The sequence below is a fragment of the Tenrec ecaudatus genome, chromosome 9 (genome assembly GCF_050624435.1).
Source record: "Tenrec ecaudatus isolate mTenEca1 chromosome 9, mTenEca1.hap1, whole genome shotgun sequence".
In the NCBI taxonomy this organism is placed as follows: Eukaryota; Metazoa; Chordata; class Mammalia; order Afrosoricida; family Tenrecidae; genus Tenrec; species Tenrec ecaudatus.
The window spans coordinates 111,226,151-111,244,622 of NC_134538.1; the positions used below are offsets into that span (position 1 = coordinate 111,226,151).

Genomic DNA, 18,472 nt, shown 5'->3' on the forward strand with positions numbered 1-18,472 from the left:
CCACTGTGGAGGAATTGCTTCTAATTCTTAGCAACTCTACAGGACACAGACCTGTCCCATAGGGTCTCCAAGGCTGTAAAATTTTATGGAAGGAGGAAGCCATATCTTGCTCCCATAGAATATCTGGTGGGTTAGAAACACCAATCCTTTGGTTAAGGGCTACTGCAGCGGTTCTCAATCTGTGGGTCATGACCCTTTGGGGGGGTCAGATGACCCTTTCACAGGGATCGCCCGATTCATAACAGTAGCAAAATTATATAATTTTATGGTTGGGGTCACCACAACATGAGGAACTGTATTAAAGGGTCACGGCACTAGGAAGATTGAGAACCCTGAGCTAGTGCTTTAACCACTGTCAAACCAGGACTCCGTTACGTGAAAGTATGTCCCACTAATGTTTGCACCACAGCCTAGATAGGTAACTGAATTAAAAAGTAAGGAGATAAAGAGAAAGGAGTTTGTTTGTAAGGGGAGGGAAAAGGGTGTTTTTTTTAATGGCACAAGAGAAGGTATATAGTTTAGGTTTTGAATTTAAGAAATCAATTCCAGAAAAATAAGGAACTCAGACTATCTTAAGCATTAGAAAAATAGGAAGTATTCTTTCTTCTCCTGTTTTCTAGAACTATACAAAAGGGTACCCCACCAAAACTGGAAAAAGGTCTGCTGGGCAGAGCTTTCGTAGTGCACACGTTTCCAGCTAGGCGAGCATCGAGCAACTCTCTGAGTTAGTGCACCCAGTGGCATCGCCTGGGAAGGTTCTCTTTGATCACAGTGAATTTTTTCAAAAAAGCAGTTTTGCTCGAACTTCGTTTTTTATGATGGCTGATTTAAGAGAACAGCCTGTGGCTGTGAAGTTTTGTTTCCTGCTCGGGAAAATTGCCTCAGAAACTGTTGTGATGTTGAACACAGCTCACAAGGTCTGCGCTCTGGGAAAAACTCAAGTGTACGAGTGGTTTTCTCGTTTCAAAAAAGGTTAAATGTTGATGACATCGGTCAACTCCCAGAATGGACAAAAATGTAAATTCCTGCATTTGGAGTTCGTTCCACTAGGTTAGACTGTTAAAGAAGGTTTCCATTTAGATGTTCTGAAAAGATCGCATAACAGTGTGTAACCAAAAGAGGCCTGATTTGTAGCAGATGGGGGACTGGTTTTGCCACCATGACAATGTACCTGCTGCTGCAGCCATCTCAGTGTGCCAGTTTTTTGGGGGGAAAAGCATGCCTCTCTTGCCCCATGCACCTTACTCAGCTGACCTCACTCCATAGTGACTTCTTTTTGCTTCTGCAAATGAAGAGGGGATTGAAAGGACAGCAGTTTGATGACATAGAAGAGGTGAAGGAAAAAAAAAAAGAGGGAGGTGCTGTTAGCCATACAAACAGATGAGTTTGAAAAAATGTTTCCAAGAATGGAATCACATATTTGACAAGTATAATGGAGAGTACTTTGATGGTGATAAGGCTGTTTTGTAAAAAATAATAATAATAATAATTCTGGTCTTTTTTTCCGGTTACTTGCTTGTGTATGACTACTATTATTTCTTTCATAAATGGTTAGTCACAGCCAACAGTGAAATCATCTAAGTCTGGAGTTTCCTTTGTTGGAAAGTTTATAACTAGCAATCCAACATAGATATAAGACTATTTGTGTTATCTATTTTGTGTTATATTAATCATTAAAACATTAGTCAATGTTATCTATTTTACTTCTCTGGGTTCTAATATTTATATCAATGACTACACAGTACTCACAGCCAACAATCATGATTAAAGGGTTTATTAAGGAAGTTAGCAAGTTGTAATGACAATGAGAAAAACTCAGAATAGTTGCTTTCAGGACACATTACAGAGCTCTTACAGGTTTGCTAATAAATGCCAAAAGGGGCATACCACTCTGCTATAAACTTCAACCCAAAGGCATAGAGCTTAAATGCTGTGAGTCAGCAAACCCAGCTCCCTGAGTTAAGTGACCAAGAAGCACTTCATTCCAGTAAGCAGCAGCCCAAAGGCACTCAGCTCCTCTTCTGTGAGTCAGCAAGCCCAACTTCCCAATTAATTGCCCAGAGGCACCCAACCCATAAGCCAGACTCCTGCACAAAAGCACTCAGCTTTACCTGCTCAGTGCACTGGGAAGTCCACCACCCTGTTCCAAGTTCTGGCTCCTGGTTTTGCTGATGCTCCTCTGATGTTATAGCTGACTTCGGGAGCCAAGAGGTCCAATACACAGGAATCTGGGGCCCATAAGACCTTCTCCACTGCTGGCTCTTGCTGGTAATGAGACACCTCCTCCTGTTTCTCAGGGCTTATTTCATACAGAGTAGAATGGCACTCTAGGGAATCATGTTCACAATTGCTCACAAGTATATCCTAACAGTATCATCTCCACCTTCTTACCTGATCCATGCAGGGAAAGGTCATTTGGTGGGAGTTAGAGACTTTGCCTAGAAGGGCCAAACAAACAGAAAAAGAGAAGGGGGTGTCGGGACAAAGAAAGAGAAGGAAAGAAGGCAGAAAGAAGTCAAGGGGACAATACAATCATTCTGTGTTGTATGAGAAGAACCAGAAATGTTGAAAAATGATGAGGGCCAAAAGTTTGGGCAATATGGCATCAGACCAGATTAAACTCACAAGGCTGCCACCAAAATCCAAGCTAGCCTTCATGGACACATAACAAGGAACAAGTTCAGGGTAGAAAGGTGATGCCCAAGCTCCTGAGGCTGATGTGAATGAGGAGGAAGTCCCTGTTGCTGATGGAGTGGAGAAGGGATATGATTCTACACCCATGGATGAAGCCCCAATCACTGACTCAAAGTCTGAGGGGACCTGAGGTAAAGCTGTAAAGCCTGAAAATCTCCTTCTGGGGAGCAGAAGGGGGAGGCCACTCCTGATGCTCCCACTGAGCAGGCAGCCCCTCAGGCTACTGCCCCTCAGAGGAGAAGACCAGCTCTGTTGAGACAGAAAGTGCCACTAAAGCTTCCACTGATAACTTGCCATCCTCCAAGGCCAATGACTCCCCCGCTAAGAAAGCACCAAACAAGCCCATGTGGCAGCTATCTATCACTGATGAAGCTGCTGCCCCCACCCCTGCTGCAGAGAACTGCAACAGCTCAGCCTCCAAAGGAGACTGCAGAGAGCAGCCAAGCACAAGAAAAAAAAGTAGCTGTACGTGAAACCACACCGAAGAAAAGTGCCTGGCAGGATGAGGGTAAAGGAGAAGAAAGCCAGGTGAACCAATAACATGCCTGAACTTTAAGAAATGGAAAAAAAGGGAAACGAGCTGATTCCAGGAACCCAAGTGGAAGGCAAATTTTGAGAATGACGAGGGCAACTGTTGTATAAGGGTGCTTTACTCAATTGATGTATGTATGGATTGTGATAAGAGTTGTATGAGCCCCAATAAAAAGATTAAATTTAAAAGCAAACAAACAAACAAAAAAGAAAACTGCTTCCAAGAATGGAATCTCAGATTTGACAATTGTATTAAGTGTAATGAGAGTACTTTGAAGGTGATGAGGTTGCTTTGTAAAAAAAATTTTTAAATACGTAGTAAAAAAAAGAAATGGATTTCCATGTTCCTCCCCTCCCCTTTCCTGACCTGTTTCACCCACCCTCTACATCAAACAAAATATCAAATCATTGTGAATGAGGGCGAGCGCAGATTGGGGACCCAAGACCCATCTGTAGTCAACTGGGCATCCCTTACAGTAGGGTCGTGGAGAGGAGACGAGCCAGTCATGGTGCAGTGTACCAATGATGAAACATAAAACTTTCCTCTAGTTCCTAAATGCTTCCCCCACGCCCCACACCCACTATCATGATCCCAATTCTACCTTACAAATCTGGCTAGACCAGAGGATGCACACTGGTGCAGATAGGAACTGGGAACACAGGGACTCCAGGAAGGGTGGAGGGAAGGTGGGGTAGAAAAAGGGAACCGATGACAAGGATCTACATATAACCTCCTCCCTGGGGGATGGACAACAGAAAAGTGGGTGAAGGGAGACGTCAGACAGTGTAAGATTTGACAAAATAATAATTTATAAATTATCAAGGATTCATGAGAGAGCGGGGAGCAGAGAGGGAGGGGGAAAATGAGGACCTGAGGCCAAGGGCTTAAGTGAAGAGCAAATGTTTTGAGAATGTTGAGGGCAACGAATGCGCAAAAGTGCTTTACACAATAGATGTATGTATGGATTGTGATACGAGTTGTATAAGCCCCCAATAAAATAAAATGATTTTTTAAAAAATCGGGAAGGATTCCAAGGCAAACAGTGTGGCTTAAGTATTTTTGAGTTTTGGTGTTGTTATGATGAGTTTTTTGGTAATGACGATTCAATCATTTTGGGAACTTCTTGCACTGTATCCAAATATTTTGATCATGTGTGTGTGGCTCTATGGAAGTTCACACCTCCTCTCTCTGACACAAGTGTGTGTGGAATATTTCATTCATCTCAGGAGTCCAAGATAACAAATGGATTCAAAAACATTTTTCTTTTTCCTATTAAATGTGATGGAATGAACAAAAATGAAAATAAAAATAAGCCAGATTGTTTTTAAAACAAAGAAAGCAAATGTGCCAAACGGCATAAAAAAGTTTATTGATATTATACCTTTTTTCTTTTTCTAATATGAGATGTTCATGCAACCATCACAGATACTACTTATTTCCAAACTTTTTCATTATATCAAGCAGAAACTCTGTATCCAGTTAAGCAATAACTCCTCCCTTCCCTTCCCTAAGACACTGGTAAGCATTAATCTACGTTCTATCTCTATAAATGAGATCACAGATTATTTTCCTTCCTTGCCTAGCTTATTTCACTTAGCATCTGATTTTCAAGATTCAACCATGTTTGATACCTGGTCTCCTCAGCCCTTCATGATCACCCATGTTGGTGTGCTGCTTCCGTGTGTGCTTTGTTGCTTCTGGGCTAGATGGCCGCTTGTTTGCTTTCAAGCCTTTAAGTCCCCAGACGCTATATCTCTCAGTAGCCGGGCACCATCAGCCTTCTTCACCACACTTGCTTATGCATACCTTCGTCTTCAGCGTTTATGTGAGGAAGGTGATCACACAATGATTGTTTTTGTTCCTTGGTGTCTGCTACCTGGTCCATTCAACACCTTGTATTCACTTAGGCTGTGTGCTTCTTCTCTGTGGGCTTTGTTGCTTCTGAGCTAGATGGCCACTTGTTTGCCTTCAAGCCTTTAAGACCCCAGATGCTATATCTTTTTGATAGCCGGGCACCATCAGCTTTCTTCACCACGTTGGCTTACACACACGTCTGTCTTCAGTGATCATGTAGGGACAGTGGGTATCATGCAATGACCGTTTAGCTGGGCAAGGTGCTATTGTATTGGGGGAGTATGCGTGAGGAGGCCCAATGTCCACCTGCTACCCTACTACTGAACTTATAAATATATGCACATAGGTCTGTTTCTCCCATCATTATAAATATATTTACATATGTACATGTCTGTATTTAGGCTTCTCTATATACATTTTGCCTCCTACTCCTTTCCTCTATTTCCTTTTGCTTTCCTCCCATTCCACTACCATGTTCAGCCTTCATTCTGGTTTCAGTAATTCCTCTCAGTTACCTTGCCCTTGGTCACTCCCTACCAGTCCTCCCATCCCCTTCCTCCTCTGGTTTTGAACCACTCGCTGTTCCCTTGTCCCTGTGTTGGCCGACACCTCCTCCCTTCCCCTATCTCCCACGCTCTCATGTCCCTCCAGGACTGTTGGTCCCGTTATTTTCTCTCATTTGTTGTCCAGCCTATCTTGTCTAGGTGGACCTGCTGATATAGTAATATGTGCATACAAATGCAGATGACTTTGACAGCGCCCAAGTGGCACATATGAACATGGCGTCGACTGCAGCAACACCGACACACTGATAAGCAGTCAAGATTCAACCACATTAGCATGTTAACAGGACTTCAATTATCTTTATGGCTCAATAATATCTCATTATATGTATATACCATATTTTAACTAGCATTTGTCTGGTAACCATTAGATTGTTCTAATATAACCTTTTAATGCAAGAAATCTCTCTTTAAGCACTGTCTTAACTGCATCCCACAAAGTTGAATTTCATTTTTCATAGTTGAAAATATTTTCTAATTTTTGCTACACAATACACAGATAAACACACCTATGTTCTTTGCACATTATACACATAACAGAAAGATAAAAACAATCTAAACATCCAAAAACAGATAGCTGAATACATGAACTATAGCACATTCAATGGAATACTGTACAATGCTGGAGAACGATGATGAATCCATGAAACCTCTCCCAACATGAATAAACCTGGAGGACATTATGCTGAAGGGAATGTTGTAGGAGACCACTGTTACAAAAAAGCCAGGCTAATGCTTATGGACTAAAAGAAGTATTATTTGATGGCTACCACGGATGGGAAGGGATGGAAGGAAAAATCACTAACTCGATAGTAGATAAGTGTTCATTTGGGGGAAGATTCAGGCAAGACAAAATAAGCACAAAGTTGACATATCAAAGAAGACACGAGAAGGTAAGAGTAAGATGTAACAAGTATAAATACTATTATATACACAATCCTATAACCACAAACAATAAGATAAAAGTGGATATATAGGTAAATACGTAATCTGAACAGGCTTGAGATGGCATATGGGAGAGTACCCATAAGCATATATATGTATGGGAGAGCATAATTCTATGTGTTGAAAATTTATCCAGGTATATAATAGAGCCTTCAAAATGTTTATGGAAAAATTCTATTATCTTTTAATTTCATTTTCCCACGAAATTTTGAAGACATCGTCCTACAGGAGTCAAAGTTATGCAAACTTTTAATCATAACCCAACACCCTGAAAGACTGAGCAAAGTGCTTGAGGAGTTAAGACCATAGTCCTGAGCAGGCAACCTCAAACTGAGGCCTGCAGTCCACATGAAGCCCGCCGAGGACACTTATTCGGCCCGCTGGGTGTTTTTGCCCCGTTTGTTTTTGTACTTCAAAATAAGATGTGTGCAGTGTGCATAGGAATTTGTTGATATATATATATTTTAAACTATAGTCCGGCCCTCCAACGGGTCTGAGGGACAGTGAACTGGCCTCCTGTTTAAAAAGTTTGAGGACCCCTGGTCTTGAGGTCCATAGACTGTAGGTCTGTTGGTATAATATAGACCATAAAGATAATGTTCCACATTCCTACTTTGATAAATAGCAACTGGGGTCTTACAAGTTTGCAAGTGGCCCAATACGATATAACTGTTGGTCTCTTCATGCCTGGAACAAAGAAGAACAGAAAGAAAGGAGGGAAACACACAAAGAACCAAGGAAATAATTAATCCAAAGGACAAATGAATTACATGGCTGAGACCAAATGGTGCCACAACAGTGGTCCTGGATGAAGAGGAAGAAAAACTATGTTAAAAAAGTTCAAAATCATTATTAAAAAACCAAAAACTTTAACTGGCCTCATACAGACTGACATCTGAGACTATGGTGGCTAGACATCTTTAAACCTGGAACTCAATGGAATTCCAGAGATCATCTTTCAGGTAAGGGATAGACAAGTCTAGAAAGGTAATAACACCCATGAGGAATGTGCTTCTCAGAATAATGAACCATATAAGTCCAATAAGTTTCCACACCCCCCAAAAAAAGTTCTGAAAGCAGGAAGGGGCAGAAAAGCTGGACGAATGGAAACAGGGAAGCCAGGAATAAAGTAAGAAGAAGGCTATTACATTGAAGGGTTATAACTAATGTCACAATGCAAAATAAGTGTAAACTGTCAATGAGATACTAATTTGCCCTGTCAACTTTCACAGTAAAATGTTAAAAAATAAGCCCTTCCATAATTCATATTCTATACTAATCACAGTGACTACAATGACAACTAACAAAAACTTTTTAATAAGAGTTTTAAATTATTGATCTTACCAAGCAAATTTTACTACATGAGTTTTCTCTTTGGTCATACTAGACTTCTAGTTATACTAGTGAGACTATTCCCTATAAGTCAACAAAATACTCTATTTTCAAAATAGCAAGCGATTCCTTAGCTTCCCAGATGTAATATTTAAAGATTTTATTGTTTAGAAGTAATTCTGAAGATCTATGATCTATAGTTTGCTGAGGCATGACTAAAAAGATGACAGACTGATGTGGAAGAGGAGTGCGCTTAAGTTAATTCATAGCTGGCCATATATTCTATAAAAGAATCATAAACTACATGGTACACATAAGCTAAAGAACTACGCTAACTAGGGCAAAACACTTGTGGACATAAAAGTACATTAAAGGTCTATGGAATTCCAAGTGGTTTTGGTTCAGGTATTATTTATACTTATTTATAAAAATTAAAATTATTTTCACCACATAATATAATAATCCTGGTAATTTCTCTTTTGCCCTTATGAAAATGTAATTTTCTTATTAAAATTAGCATAAGTTGAAAATTAGGAAGTATGTAGCATCAAAAATAAGAAAATAAAAATAATTCACGTGGCATAATACTTTAAAATGCTAAATAACCAGCTTTCAGCAGAGTAAGGGTCATCAGTGATATTATGGAACTCATTTGAAACTGCAAAGGGTTGAATGAATATAAACTGTTTCCTATGTAATTATATTCAATTCTTTGCTCTGAACCAGTGTGACAACTGAGTTGCTCTAAACACAAAATACAATTTTGACATTTTCAGTTCTTAAAAACATAGACTAGGCAACTTTCTGCTTGATTTTGAGAATCTATTTATTACCAAAGCAGACTTCTGGTTTCAAATCTTATCGTCAAAATTATAAAGATAATAAAACGCTAAGTGAAAATATCTGATGATCCAGTTTCCATTAAAGAATACATTAAAGAATACATCTTTTAATCACTAAAATTTACACTGATAATATTTTTATGTGGTCTACTGTGTTTTACAAGGAGCTCTATAGCACAGTGGTTGGCGCACTGGGCTGCTACCACAAGGTGAGCAGTTTGAAATCACCAGGAGAAAGATGAGCCTTCCACTCCCCAAAAGACTCAGCTTCAGAAACCCACAGTGGTAGTTGCACCATTCCTTACAGGGCCCCATGAGTCAGAATCGACTTGTTGGCAGTGAGTAGTGACTGTTTTTTACAAATAAATATTTTTCATTTAAAAAGTATATGTTAGAGGGACAATGTATCACATATGCCTCTGTAAAATCTAATTTTAAGATATATATTAAGTAGTGTAAATATATTTTCTTTACTAATTATAGTAAGTCAATTAGCTGTGCACATATACCCTTTAAAACCTACTTATTGCTTTTAAAATTTCAAATATTCCAGAATTTATGGAAGTAGAAGCAAAGCAAACAATTTAATGCCTAGAGTACTTCTTTGCAAATTGACTGAAATATCCTGGAGTAACCTTACGTACATTTTCATTAAAGATTTCTTTTAATTACTTGTAAAAAGTAACTTTAGTCCTTATAAGTGGCAATTAATACATGCAACATCTTTAATATGTGTGAACATCTTTAAAATAGGTGTAAACTCAATAGTGGTTCTTTTCTAAGTACATAGCTGAAAGATAAGCTTGTTGAAGTCAGTTTGTTATTTCTGAAGAAGCAGTAAGGCCGCTAATCAACACTAGACTATTGTTTCTAAAATTTCAAGTGTATTATAATTAAGTAAAATTAAAATATGAGTGCTGTTACCTTTTAGCCGGTGACTTAGAATCTGTTCCAAAATAGCTGCAAAGTTGTTAAATTCAGGAGAAGAATCATCAATTGTCTCAAAGCAGGACCGATCAATCAGGGTCTTCACAGAAAACCTATGACAGAAGAAAAAGGAATTGTTTTTCTTTTCAGTCAGAGATGATTCATTCACCAAAGTAGGACAAATGAAAGGAAAGCAATTTGGCAAATTGGACTGTATATTCAGAATACTCAATTTAATCAAATGTGCTCTCTAAAATTTTACTTTTTTGTCCAGAATTATCAGACTTTTCACTTAAAAGGGTATGTGTAGGGCTTTCAAAAAGTTCATGGACAAGTAGAATTAAAAGATAATGGAATTCTTCTGTGAACTTTTTGATGCCCCTTTGCATGTACTATCTACTCACCAAATTAAGGCAGACATAGCTCACTGTCTTCAGAGCTATTAAAATAAGAAACTAAGTATGACCTAAATTATTACTACCAAAACATTTTTTAAATGCTGCTAATTTTGAGCTTCAGACCTAAATCCTCAAAGAGTTTCTGACCACAGAATAAAATAGAATATGAGCATTTGTCAAGATCCAAAGTTTGAATGAACTACTAACAGGAAAACTTGCAAATCTGAAAACTGTGCTATATTTTTCTTTTCTATCATATTATCATTTGCCTTTATTTTTGACAGCTAGTGTTTATGCATTTCCCAGACCTCAGCTCAAGTCTTCTCTTCAATGAAGAATTATCCCATTCCTCTAATGAGAATTATCTTCTCTCTCCTAGAACAAATTAGTATATTGCTTATATTTCCGTGAGACAATTAAAATTTGTATTACAATTGCTTTCTGGGCTCTCTACCATCATCCTAATTAGACCCTTCCTCTCCCTTCAGGACAGAAATATGCCTTTTGCATATTTTTTATCTTCCTCAGATTTTGGTTAATGCCTAAGCACTGTTTACTTGTTCATTTATATGTCCCATTTTAAAAGAAACATAAATAAACATTTAAATATCAATATTATGTCAAGACAAAAATGATTTTTAACATATAGTCATATAAATATGAAGAAAATCATGATCTAAAACAGTTCTAGCTCCCAAAACTCGGTCATGCTATCCCTTTATAGTTAAACCCTATTGCTAACTGCAAGGTCAGTAGCTCAAAATCACCAACCACTCAGTAGGAGAAAGACAGTTTTTGTTCCTGTAAAGATTCACACAGGGGCAGCTCTACTTCTGAAAAGGTTACTCAGTCAGTAATGACTCAATGGCTAGGTCCTGAGAAGAACAGAATGGATAGCGAATGATGAAAGGGCCCAACTGTGAGGGTTACATAATCAGTGTAAGGGCATGAGGATGACAAAGGAACACTGGCTGTTGTCAGGCTTGAGGCTGGATAGTTAATGCTGTTTAATCAAGACAGAAATTACAGCAGACAAGATATAAAGGGAAAGTAAAAGAGCATAAAATTGAACGCAGTTTTATTTCCAAGGATGGAGGTATTTCCAGATTGAGAAATCATTTAAAATAATTTATATTGTATCAAGGTTACTAATAAAGAAGAATGCTTCCAGTTTTACGGCCTTATTATTTACAGGTAGGCAGTTCCTAGGTTACAAAATAGATCTATTCCTCAGTGTGTCTTTTAAGTAAATCTTTGAATCAAATTTATAGATAAATCATAACAAGTGCATATGGTTCTTCCTTATTTAACCTTAATTTATGGCAAGAAGATAGTCAAAGCCCTTTCATGATTTAAAGACTGCACGTACAGCAAATGAAGGTGTGATGCAGATTTTGAGTTCAACTGTTTAAAAATGAAGGAAAATTTACAAAACATTAAAGAACAAGTAGAAAGTGTGCATGATTAGGCTTCCCTAACCAGTGGACTGCATAATATCCTGCGCTCCTCCTGTGACACAAACCAAAAATCTCAAAGTCAGTTGCTTACGGTTCATTTTTTACTTCTAGCTGTACCACAATCCCTACTCAAAGCTTAATTTTCAACAATCAAAAATCATTATATCAAGAACCATGTACCATTATACTAGTTTTCTTCCCCTTCATATCACAAAAACTAGCTGTGTTATAAAAATGAAATCTAGGAAAGAATTCCACTACATCTGAAAAATATTCCATAGATACAATGCTATTTCCTGATAATCATGGCATTATTAGTCATATATTTGTTGAAAATGTAATACTAAGATGACAATTTGGTAAACTTCTAAAAATACCAAAGCAAGTCTAAAGAATAGCTTTTACCCAAGAATAAAAAATCATGAAGTAGTATTAAAATATTTTAATTAAGTTCACACTTGAAATCTTTCTTTTAAAAAATTCCCTTTCCCATATCCAATGTCCACAGGAAATTTTTATTAGTGTAGAAAAAAAACCTCAATCATAAAAGAATAAGATCTTTTCTCCTTTGGCAAAATACCAAGGAAAATGAGATATGTCCTTCTTTTCAATACACACTTATTACATTAATTCGTTCAATAATTCATAGATCTGTGACTTACTACTGTTGCTGTTATTATGTGCCATCAGAAAGTTCTGACTCATAACAACTCTTTGTACAGTAGGATGACACACTGCTCAGTCCTATGCTAATCTCAGAATGGTTATGTTTGAGCCAATGTTGCAGCCCACTGTGTTAATGCATTATGTTGAAGCTGACCCTCTATGTTACCAAGCATGATGCATTTTCCGCAGAACCGGCTTCTCTGATAAAATATAGAAAACATATGAGATAAAGCCTCAACATGCTCACTTCTAAGGAGCATTCAAGTTGTATTTATTTCCTCTAAGATGATAGTTTGCACTTTTGGCAATCCATAGAATTTCAAATATTTTTACCAACACCATAACTGAAATGCACCAGTTTTTCTCCAGCCTTCCTTTTTCATTATCCAGCTTGTCTCTGCATATGAGATAACTGAAAGTACTATGGGCAAGCAGGTGTGGCCCACATCTTTGCTCTTTAACACTTTAGAGAGGTCTTTGACAGACTTACTCAATGCAATGTGCCCTTTTATTTCTTGACGCTGCTTACATGAGCATTGCTTGTGGATCCACATAAAATGAAATCCGCAATAAATTCAATCATGTCTCCATTTATCATGAGGTTGTCCCTGGGTCTAGTTCTGAGGGTTTTGGTTTTCTTGAAATTGAGTTGCAATCCACATCGAAAGCTGTAGTCTCTGAACTTCAGCAGTAAATGTTTCAAATCCTCCTCCATTTATTAAGCAAGATTGTGTTATCTGCATATCACGGATATGAGCCCTTTTTCTAACCTGATGCTGTTCTTCTTCACATAGTCCAGCTTCTTGGACTATTAGCTTAATGTACAGAAAAAAAGTAAGGTAAAGGATACAATTCTGATACACACCTTTTGTAATTTTAGACAATGTGGTATTGCCTTGTTCTCTTTGAACTACTCTTTGTTCTATGTACAAGCATCCATATGAGTACATTTAAGAGTTCTGAAATTCCCATTCTGAACGATGTTATTCATAGGTCATATGCTTCACACAGAATGACTTTGCATAGTTAATTAAACACAAGCAAACATCTTTCTGGTATTCTCTGCCTTCAGCCAGGTGCATCCGCCATCAGTAATGATATCCTTCATGGCTAAAATTTCTGGCAGCTCTGTTAAAACCGTTTTTAAATTACCTTCAGTAAAATTTTACTTGCATGTGATATTAATGATAATGTTTGATAATTTCTACATTATGTTGGGTCACTTTTCTCTGTAATAGGTACAAAGATGGATCCATTTTGGTCTTTTGGCTAGGTATTTGTCTTCTAAATTTCTTTCCATAGATTAGGGAGTGCTTCCAGAACTGCATCAGTCTGTTGAAACATTTCACTTGGTTCATCAACAATTCCTGGAGCCTTGTTTTTCACAAATGCCTCCCATCCAGCTTGGACTTTTTCCTTCAATACTATCAATTCTTAATCATATGCTACTTCTTTAAATGACTGCATGTTGACCAATTCTTTTGGGTACAGAGTCACTGTACACATAGTCCTTTGATATTTCCTGCACAGTTACAATATTTTGCCTATAAAATTCTACAATATTGCAACTCAAAGCTTGCATTTTTTCTTCAGTTCTTTGTAGCTTAAGAAATGCTGAGTGGTCCCTTTTTTGGTTTGGCTTCCTAACTCCATGCTGAATCTTCTCATATTGCCCTTTGAAACTTCCTGGTCAGTTCTTTACTTAATTTCTTCCACTCACGTTAGCTTTTCTTTGTTAAAGAGCAAGTTTTAGAGCTTCTTCTAAAATTCACTTTTGTTCTTTCTTTCCTGTATTTTTAAATGACCTGTTGCTTTCTTCAGATCATGAGGCTCTTGATATTTCAGCACTCACCAGTGCGTCAAGCAGTAATGTTCAATACATCAAATTTGTTCTTGAAATTGTCTCTAAAATCAAGTGAGATATACTCAAGGTTCTATTTTAATTTTCTTCAGCTTCAACCTAAACTTGCGTATGAGCAAATGACTGTCTGTTCCACAGTTGGCTCCTAGTCCTATTTTGGCTGATGATATTAAACTTCTCTATCATCACTTCTCACAGTATAGTCAATTTGATTCCAGCATATTCTGACAGAGTCTACATGTATGGTTGTCCACCTGTGTAGCTGCCATGTATGTACCAGAATAAAAGCATTTGCAGTAAAGAAGTCATGGGTCTGGCACAATTCTATCATTCAATCTCTAGCTTCCTTTCTATCACAAGGGCCATATTTTCTAACTACTGATCCTTCATTTTTTCTGAGTTTTGCATTTCAATCACCAGTAATTATCAATGCATCTTAATTTTAGGTTTGATCAATTTCAGACTGAAGAATTATATATGTCTTCAGTTTCTTCATCACTAACATTTGTGGGAGGAGCCTGGGCCACATAGAGGGTTGTGCACTAGGCTGCTAACCACAAAATCAAAAGTTCAAACCCACCAGCTGTTCCTTGGGAGAATTATGAGACTTTCTCCTCCTGTATATATTTATAGCTTCAGAAATCCATAAGGGAAATTCTATCCTGTCCTCTAGGGTTACTATTAATCAGAATTAAATCAATGGCAGTCACTAAGCTTTTGCATTTATTGTATACATTTGAATCATAATTGCATTAACAGGTCTTCCTTACAGGTGTGTAGATATTATTCTATAACAGACATCATTGCAGTTCAAGATGAACCCTAAAATGCTTTTTGATAATGAATGTGACTCCATTGCTCCTAAATTTGTCATTCCTAGTATAGACACCCTTTAAATGAATAAGGAAGATACAACATTCAGAATTGTATGAGCTATCCTGAAGAAGTGACAAAGGAATATGTAGTCTTTGAATGCTTACATGATAGTTCTCCAGAAGTTAATGGAAATTTCATGTTTTGAAAAAATTGTACATAATTTCATTATTTTTCACCAAAATAAACTCATGTTACCCTATTATAACATGCCTGAACAGGATCTAGTCTGAGGCACTAAGACAGATAAGCCATCAGTCTTTGTGTTTTTTAATTATTTTTAATTTTTTTAGCCATCAGTTTGTAAAAAGTCACTATCAGAGCAACATACATCTCCTCAAAAAGTTAAGAACAAATATCAAATTAATGGTGAAGCTTGAGCGGAAGAACAGTGAAATCACTGAAAGTGTATGGGGACAATGCCCCCAAAGAAATCAGGGGTTATAAATGAATAACTTATATAAGAAGGGATAAGATGATGCTGAAGATGAAGCTTGTAGTGACACACCATACATGGCAATTTGTAATGAAAAAAATCACCTTTGTTCATGCTCTAATTAAAGAGGAACAACAATTAACAGCAGAAACAATAGCCAACACAACAGATATGACAAGTGATATACTTATATAATTCAGGCTAGAACTGTTTAAGTTTGGCAAGCTTTCTGCTGAATGGGTGCTGAAACTGCCGAACTCAATGCCTTCCAGACAAGAGCACAGCACTCAATAGTGAGTTCAAGATCCTGAAGCATTTCTTCCAAAAATTCTAACAGGCTTTAGCCATATAATATGGAAGACAAAGCACAACCAATCAGTGGCTACCAAGAGGTGGAAGTGGTCCAATCAAAGGAAAAACATACTGTAACTCAAGAGCAAAGGCCCTGGCAACAGGTTTTTGGATACTCAAGGAATTTTGCTTGTGGACTTTTTGAAGGGTGGCGGAACATAACATCTGCTTATTATGAGTGTGGTTTTAGAGAGTTCGTCATAGCTTTAGCAGAAACCAGCCAGGAAAAGATTCGCCAGAGTCCTGCTTCACTAAGGCAATGTTCTTAGCTCACTCATCAAAAAGGGAAACTTTGAAAGAATTTTCATTGAAGGTCATTAGGTATATAAGTTATAGCCCTGATTTGGTTCTTTATGATGTCTTTTTGTTTCCTAATCTTGAGAAATATTTAAAGAGTACCTAATTCTTCAGGCAACAATGTGAAAAAGAATATACAGATATAGCTTAATTCATGGGCCCTCGGTTCTTTGGGGGTAGACTAATTGGCTCTTACCACCGCTTACAAAAGTGTCTTGAACTTGATTAAATTTAAGTTTTAAAAAAAAGTTCACAAGTTTTATATTTTAATTCCATCATTCCATGAATCTTTTTTAAGTCCTCTTGTGTTAGAACAGGGCTGAAAAGCAAATTATCTATCACAAGAACCTAGAAAGATAACAGGAATTCAAATTCAACAAGAGTGAAAGGAAAGAAATAGTAAAGATAATAAAAGAAGTCAATGAAAGAGATGTATAGTGAGAAAACTAACAAAGCCAAAAATGATGGTTTTCTGAAATGTTTAATAGAATGTATAGATCCATAGATGAGAATAAGAAAAACTATGAGAAAAAGCAGATATTACTAATATTAGAAAATAAAAATGAAACATTACTACATATCCTGTAAGCAATAAAAAGAAATTAATAGGCTATTAAGAAAAATTTAAGAATGAATTTGACAATATAAATGAACTGGGTATATTTCTTGAAACTCACTAAAACTTATCAAAGAAACAGGACATCAGACTATTTCCACATGTATTAAATAATTGTATCGATTCTAAAATATTTCCCACAAAGAGAATTTGTGGTTCAAATTGCTTTCCAAATGTTTAACAGAGAAATATCACTTATGTAAACTACATTACATAACAGAAAGAACGCTTTCCAACTTGTTTTATGAAAACAAATAATCCTAACAAAACCTAACAAAGACACTATAAAAATGGACAATTATAGATCAACCTTCTCCATAAACAAATGTGCAAAACCCATAAACAAAATACTAATTTATTCAGTTCAATAATGTATAAAAATATAATATATCAGAATCAAGTGTTTAAATTCCAAGGTGACTTAATATTAAAAATTAAAAATGTTTATCTTGATAGATGAAAAATAAGTATATATAATACAGTATTCAGTATCCTCTTACGAAAAAATTCTATGTAATTTAGAAAAGAAGCCTGCTGCAAATCTCCTACTTAAGAGTAACATTGTAAATGCTTTCTGAAACACTGTGTAATGGTTCTGACCAGAGCAATAAGCCAATATACACATTCACTCACTGCCACCAAGTCAATTCTGACTCAGATCGACCCAAGAGGGCAGAGCAGACCGCCTCATCTTCCTCCCTCAGATCACTGGTGGGTTCTAACTGCTGACCAACAGGTAATGCAAAAAAACATAAAGTTGCAAAAGGAAGAAAGCAAACAAGCAGTTGGCATGATTGCACAAAAACTTAAGAGAGAAAGAGATTCTGTAGAAAATCTATTAGAGTTAATAATTTGGTAAAATTAGCAGATTACAAAACCAGTCTTTTTTGTTACTGCAAAAAAGTAACCCATTCACCAATTCACATTTTTCCATGTTCAATTTAGTGACACAAATTAATCATCAGTGCAACCATCACAATACCTGTTAATACACTTTCCATCACCCCAAACAGATATTCAATGCTTCCTAAACAGTGTTTTGAGAGCCCCTTTCCTCCTGTCCTGGTAGCCACCGTAAATGTTGGTAAAGTTAATTAACTTTAACTATCAATTTTACGTCTATATAGCAACAACATAAAACAAGAAAATAAGATATATATCTGTTAGAATAATGCAAAGTATCAAATGTACAAGAATAGATCAAACAACATGCAAACGGAATAGACAAGAGAATGCATATAGAATACTCAAAAGTATAGGTTTAGCAGAGGATAATTCTGTGTGTGTGTGTGTGTTTATGTGCTGCAAATATGTTCCATCAACAGAACAAAACACTGGCCAGTCCTGCCCCATCCTCACAATTGAGCCCAAGCTTGAGTCCATTGTTGCAGCCACTGTGTCAATCCATTTCCTTAAGGAACCACCTCTTTTTCATTGCCCCTCTAGTTTACCAAACATGATGTCCTTCCCAGGGCTTGGTCTGTCCTAAAAACATGTCCAAAGTATGTAAGACAAAATCTTGCAAGCCTTGCCTCTGAGGAGTGCCCATGGCATACTTCTTTCAAGATAGATCTGTATGTCCTTCTAGCAGTTCATGGTACATTCACTTCTCTGGTACCACAATTCAAATGCATGGACTCTTCTTCACAGAGCAAGACTGAATCAAAATCCTGAAATGTTCTTAGCCATAATCAACACCTTGAGAAAAACAGTCACAGGGCTTGGAGACTTAGGCTTACAATCTGGTTGCATCCAGGTCACTTGGCATAACACAGGCCACAGATGACAAGGCTCTACGTCCTACTTTGATAAGGAGTGTAGCTATTGG

At 37.1% G+C, this 18,472-nt stretch overlaps 1 protein-coding gene and 1 pseudogene across 7 annotated transcripts in view; one reads left to right on the forward strand and one right to left on the reverse strand.

Annotated features, from left to right (window-relative positions):
* The window catches only part of RUNDC3B (RUN domain containing 3B), a 110,079-nt gene that overhangs the window by 81,657 nt on the left and 9,950 nt on the right, over window positions 1–18,472 (reverse strand). For all 7 annotated transcript variants that reach the window (XM_075557636.1, XM_075557639.1, XM_075557637.1 and 4 more), the window contains exon 2: window positions 9,687–9,802. In XM_075557636.1, the coding sequence (XP_075413751.1) occupies window positions 9,687–9,802 (116 nt within the window). The remainder of the gene's footprint in view (window positions 1–9,686; window positions 9,803–18,472) is intronic.
* On the forward strand, window positions 2,563–3,243 carry LOC142456482 (neuromodulin pseudogene; annotated as a pseudogene).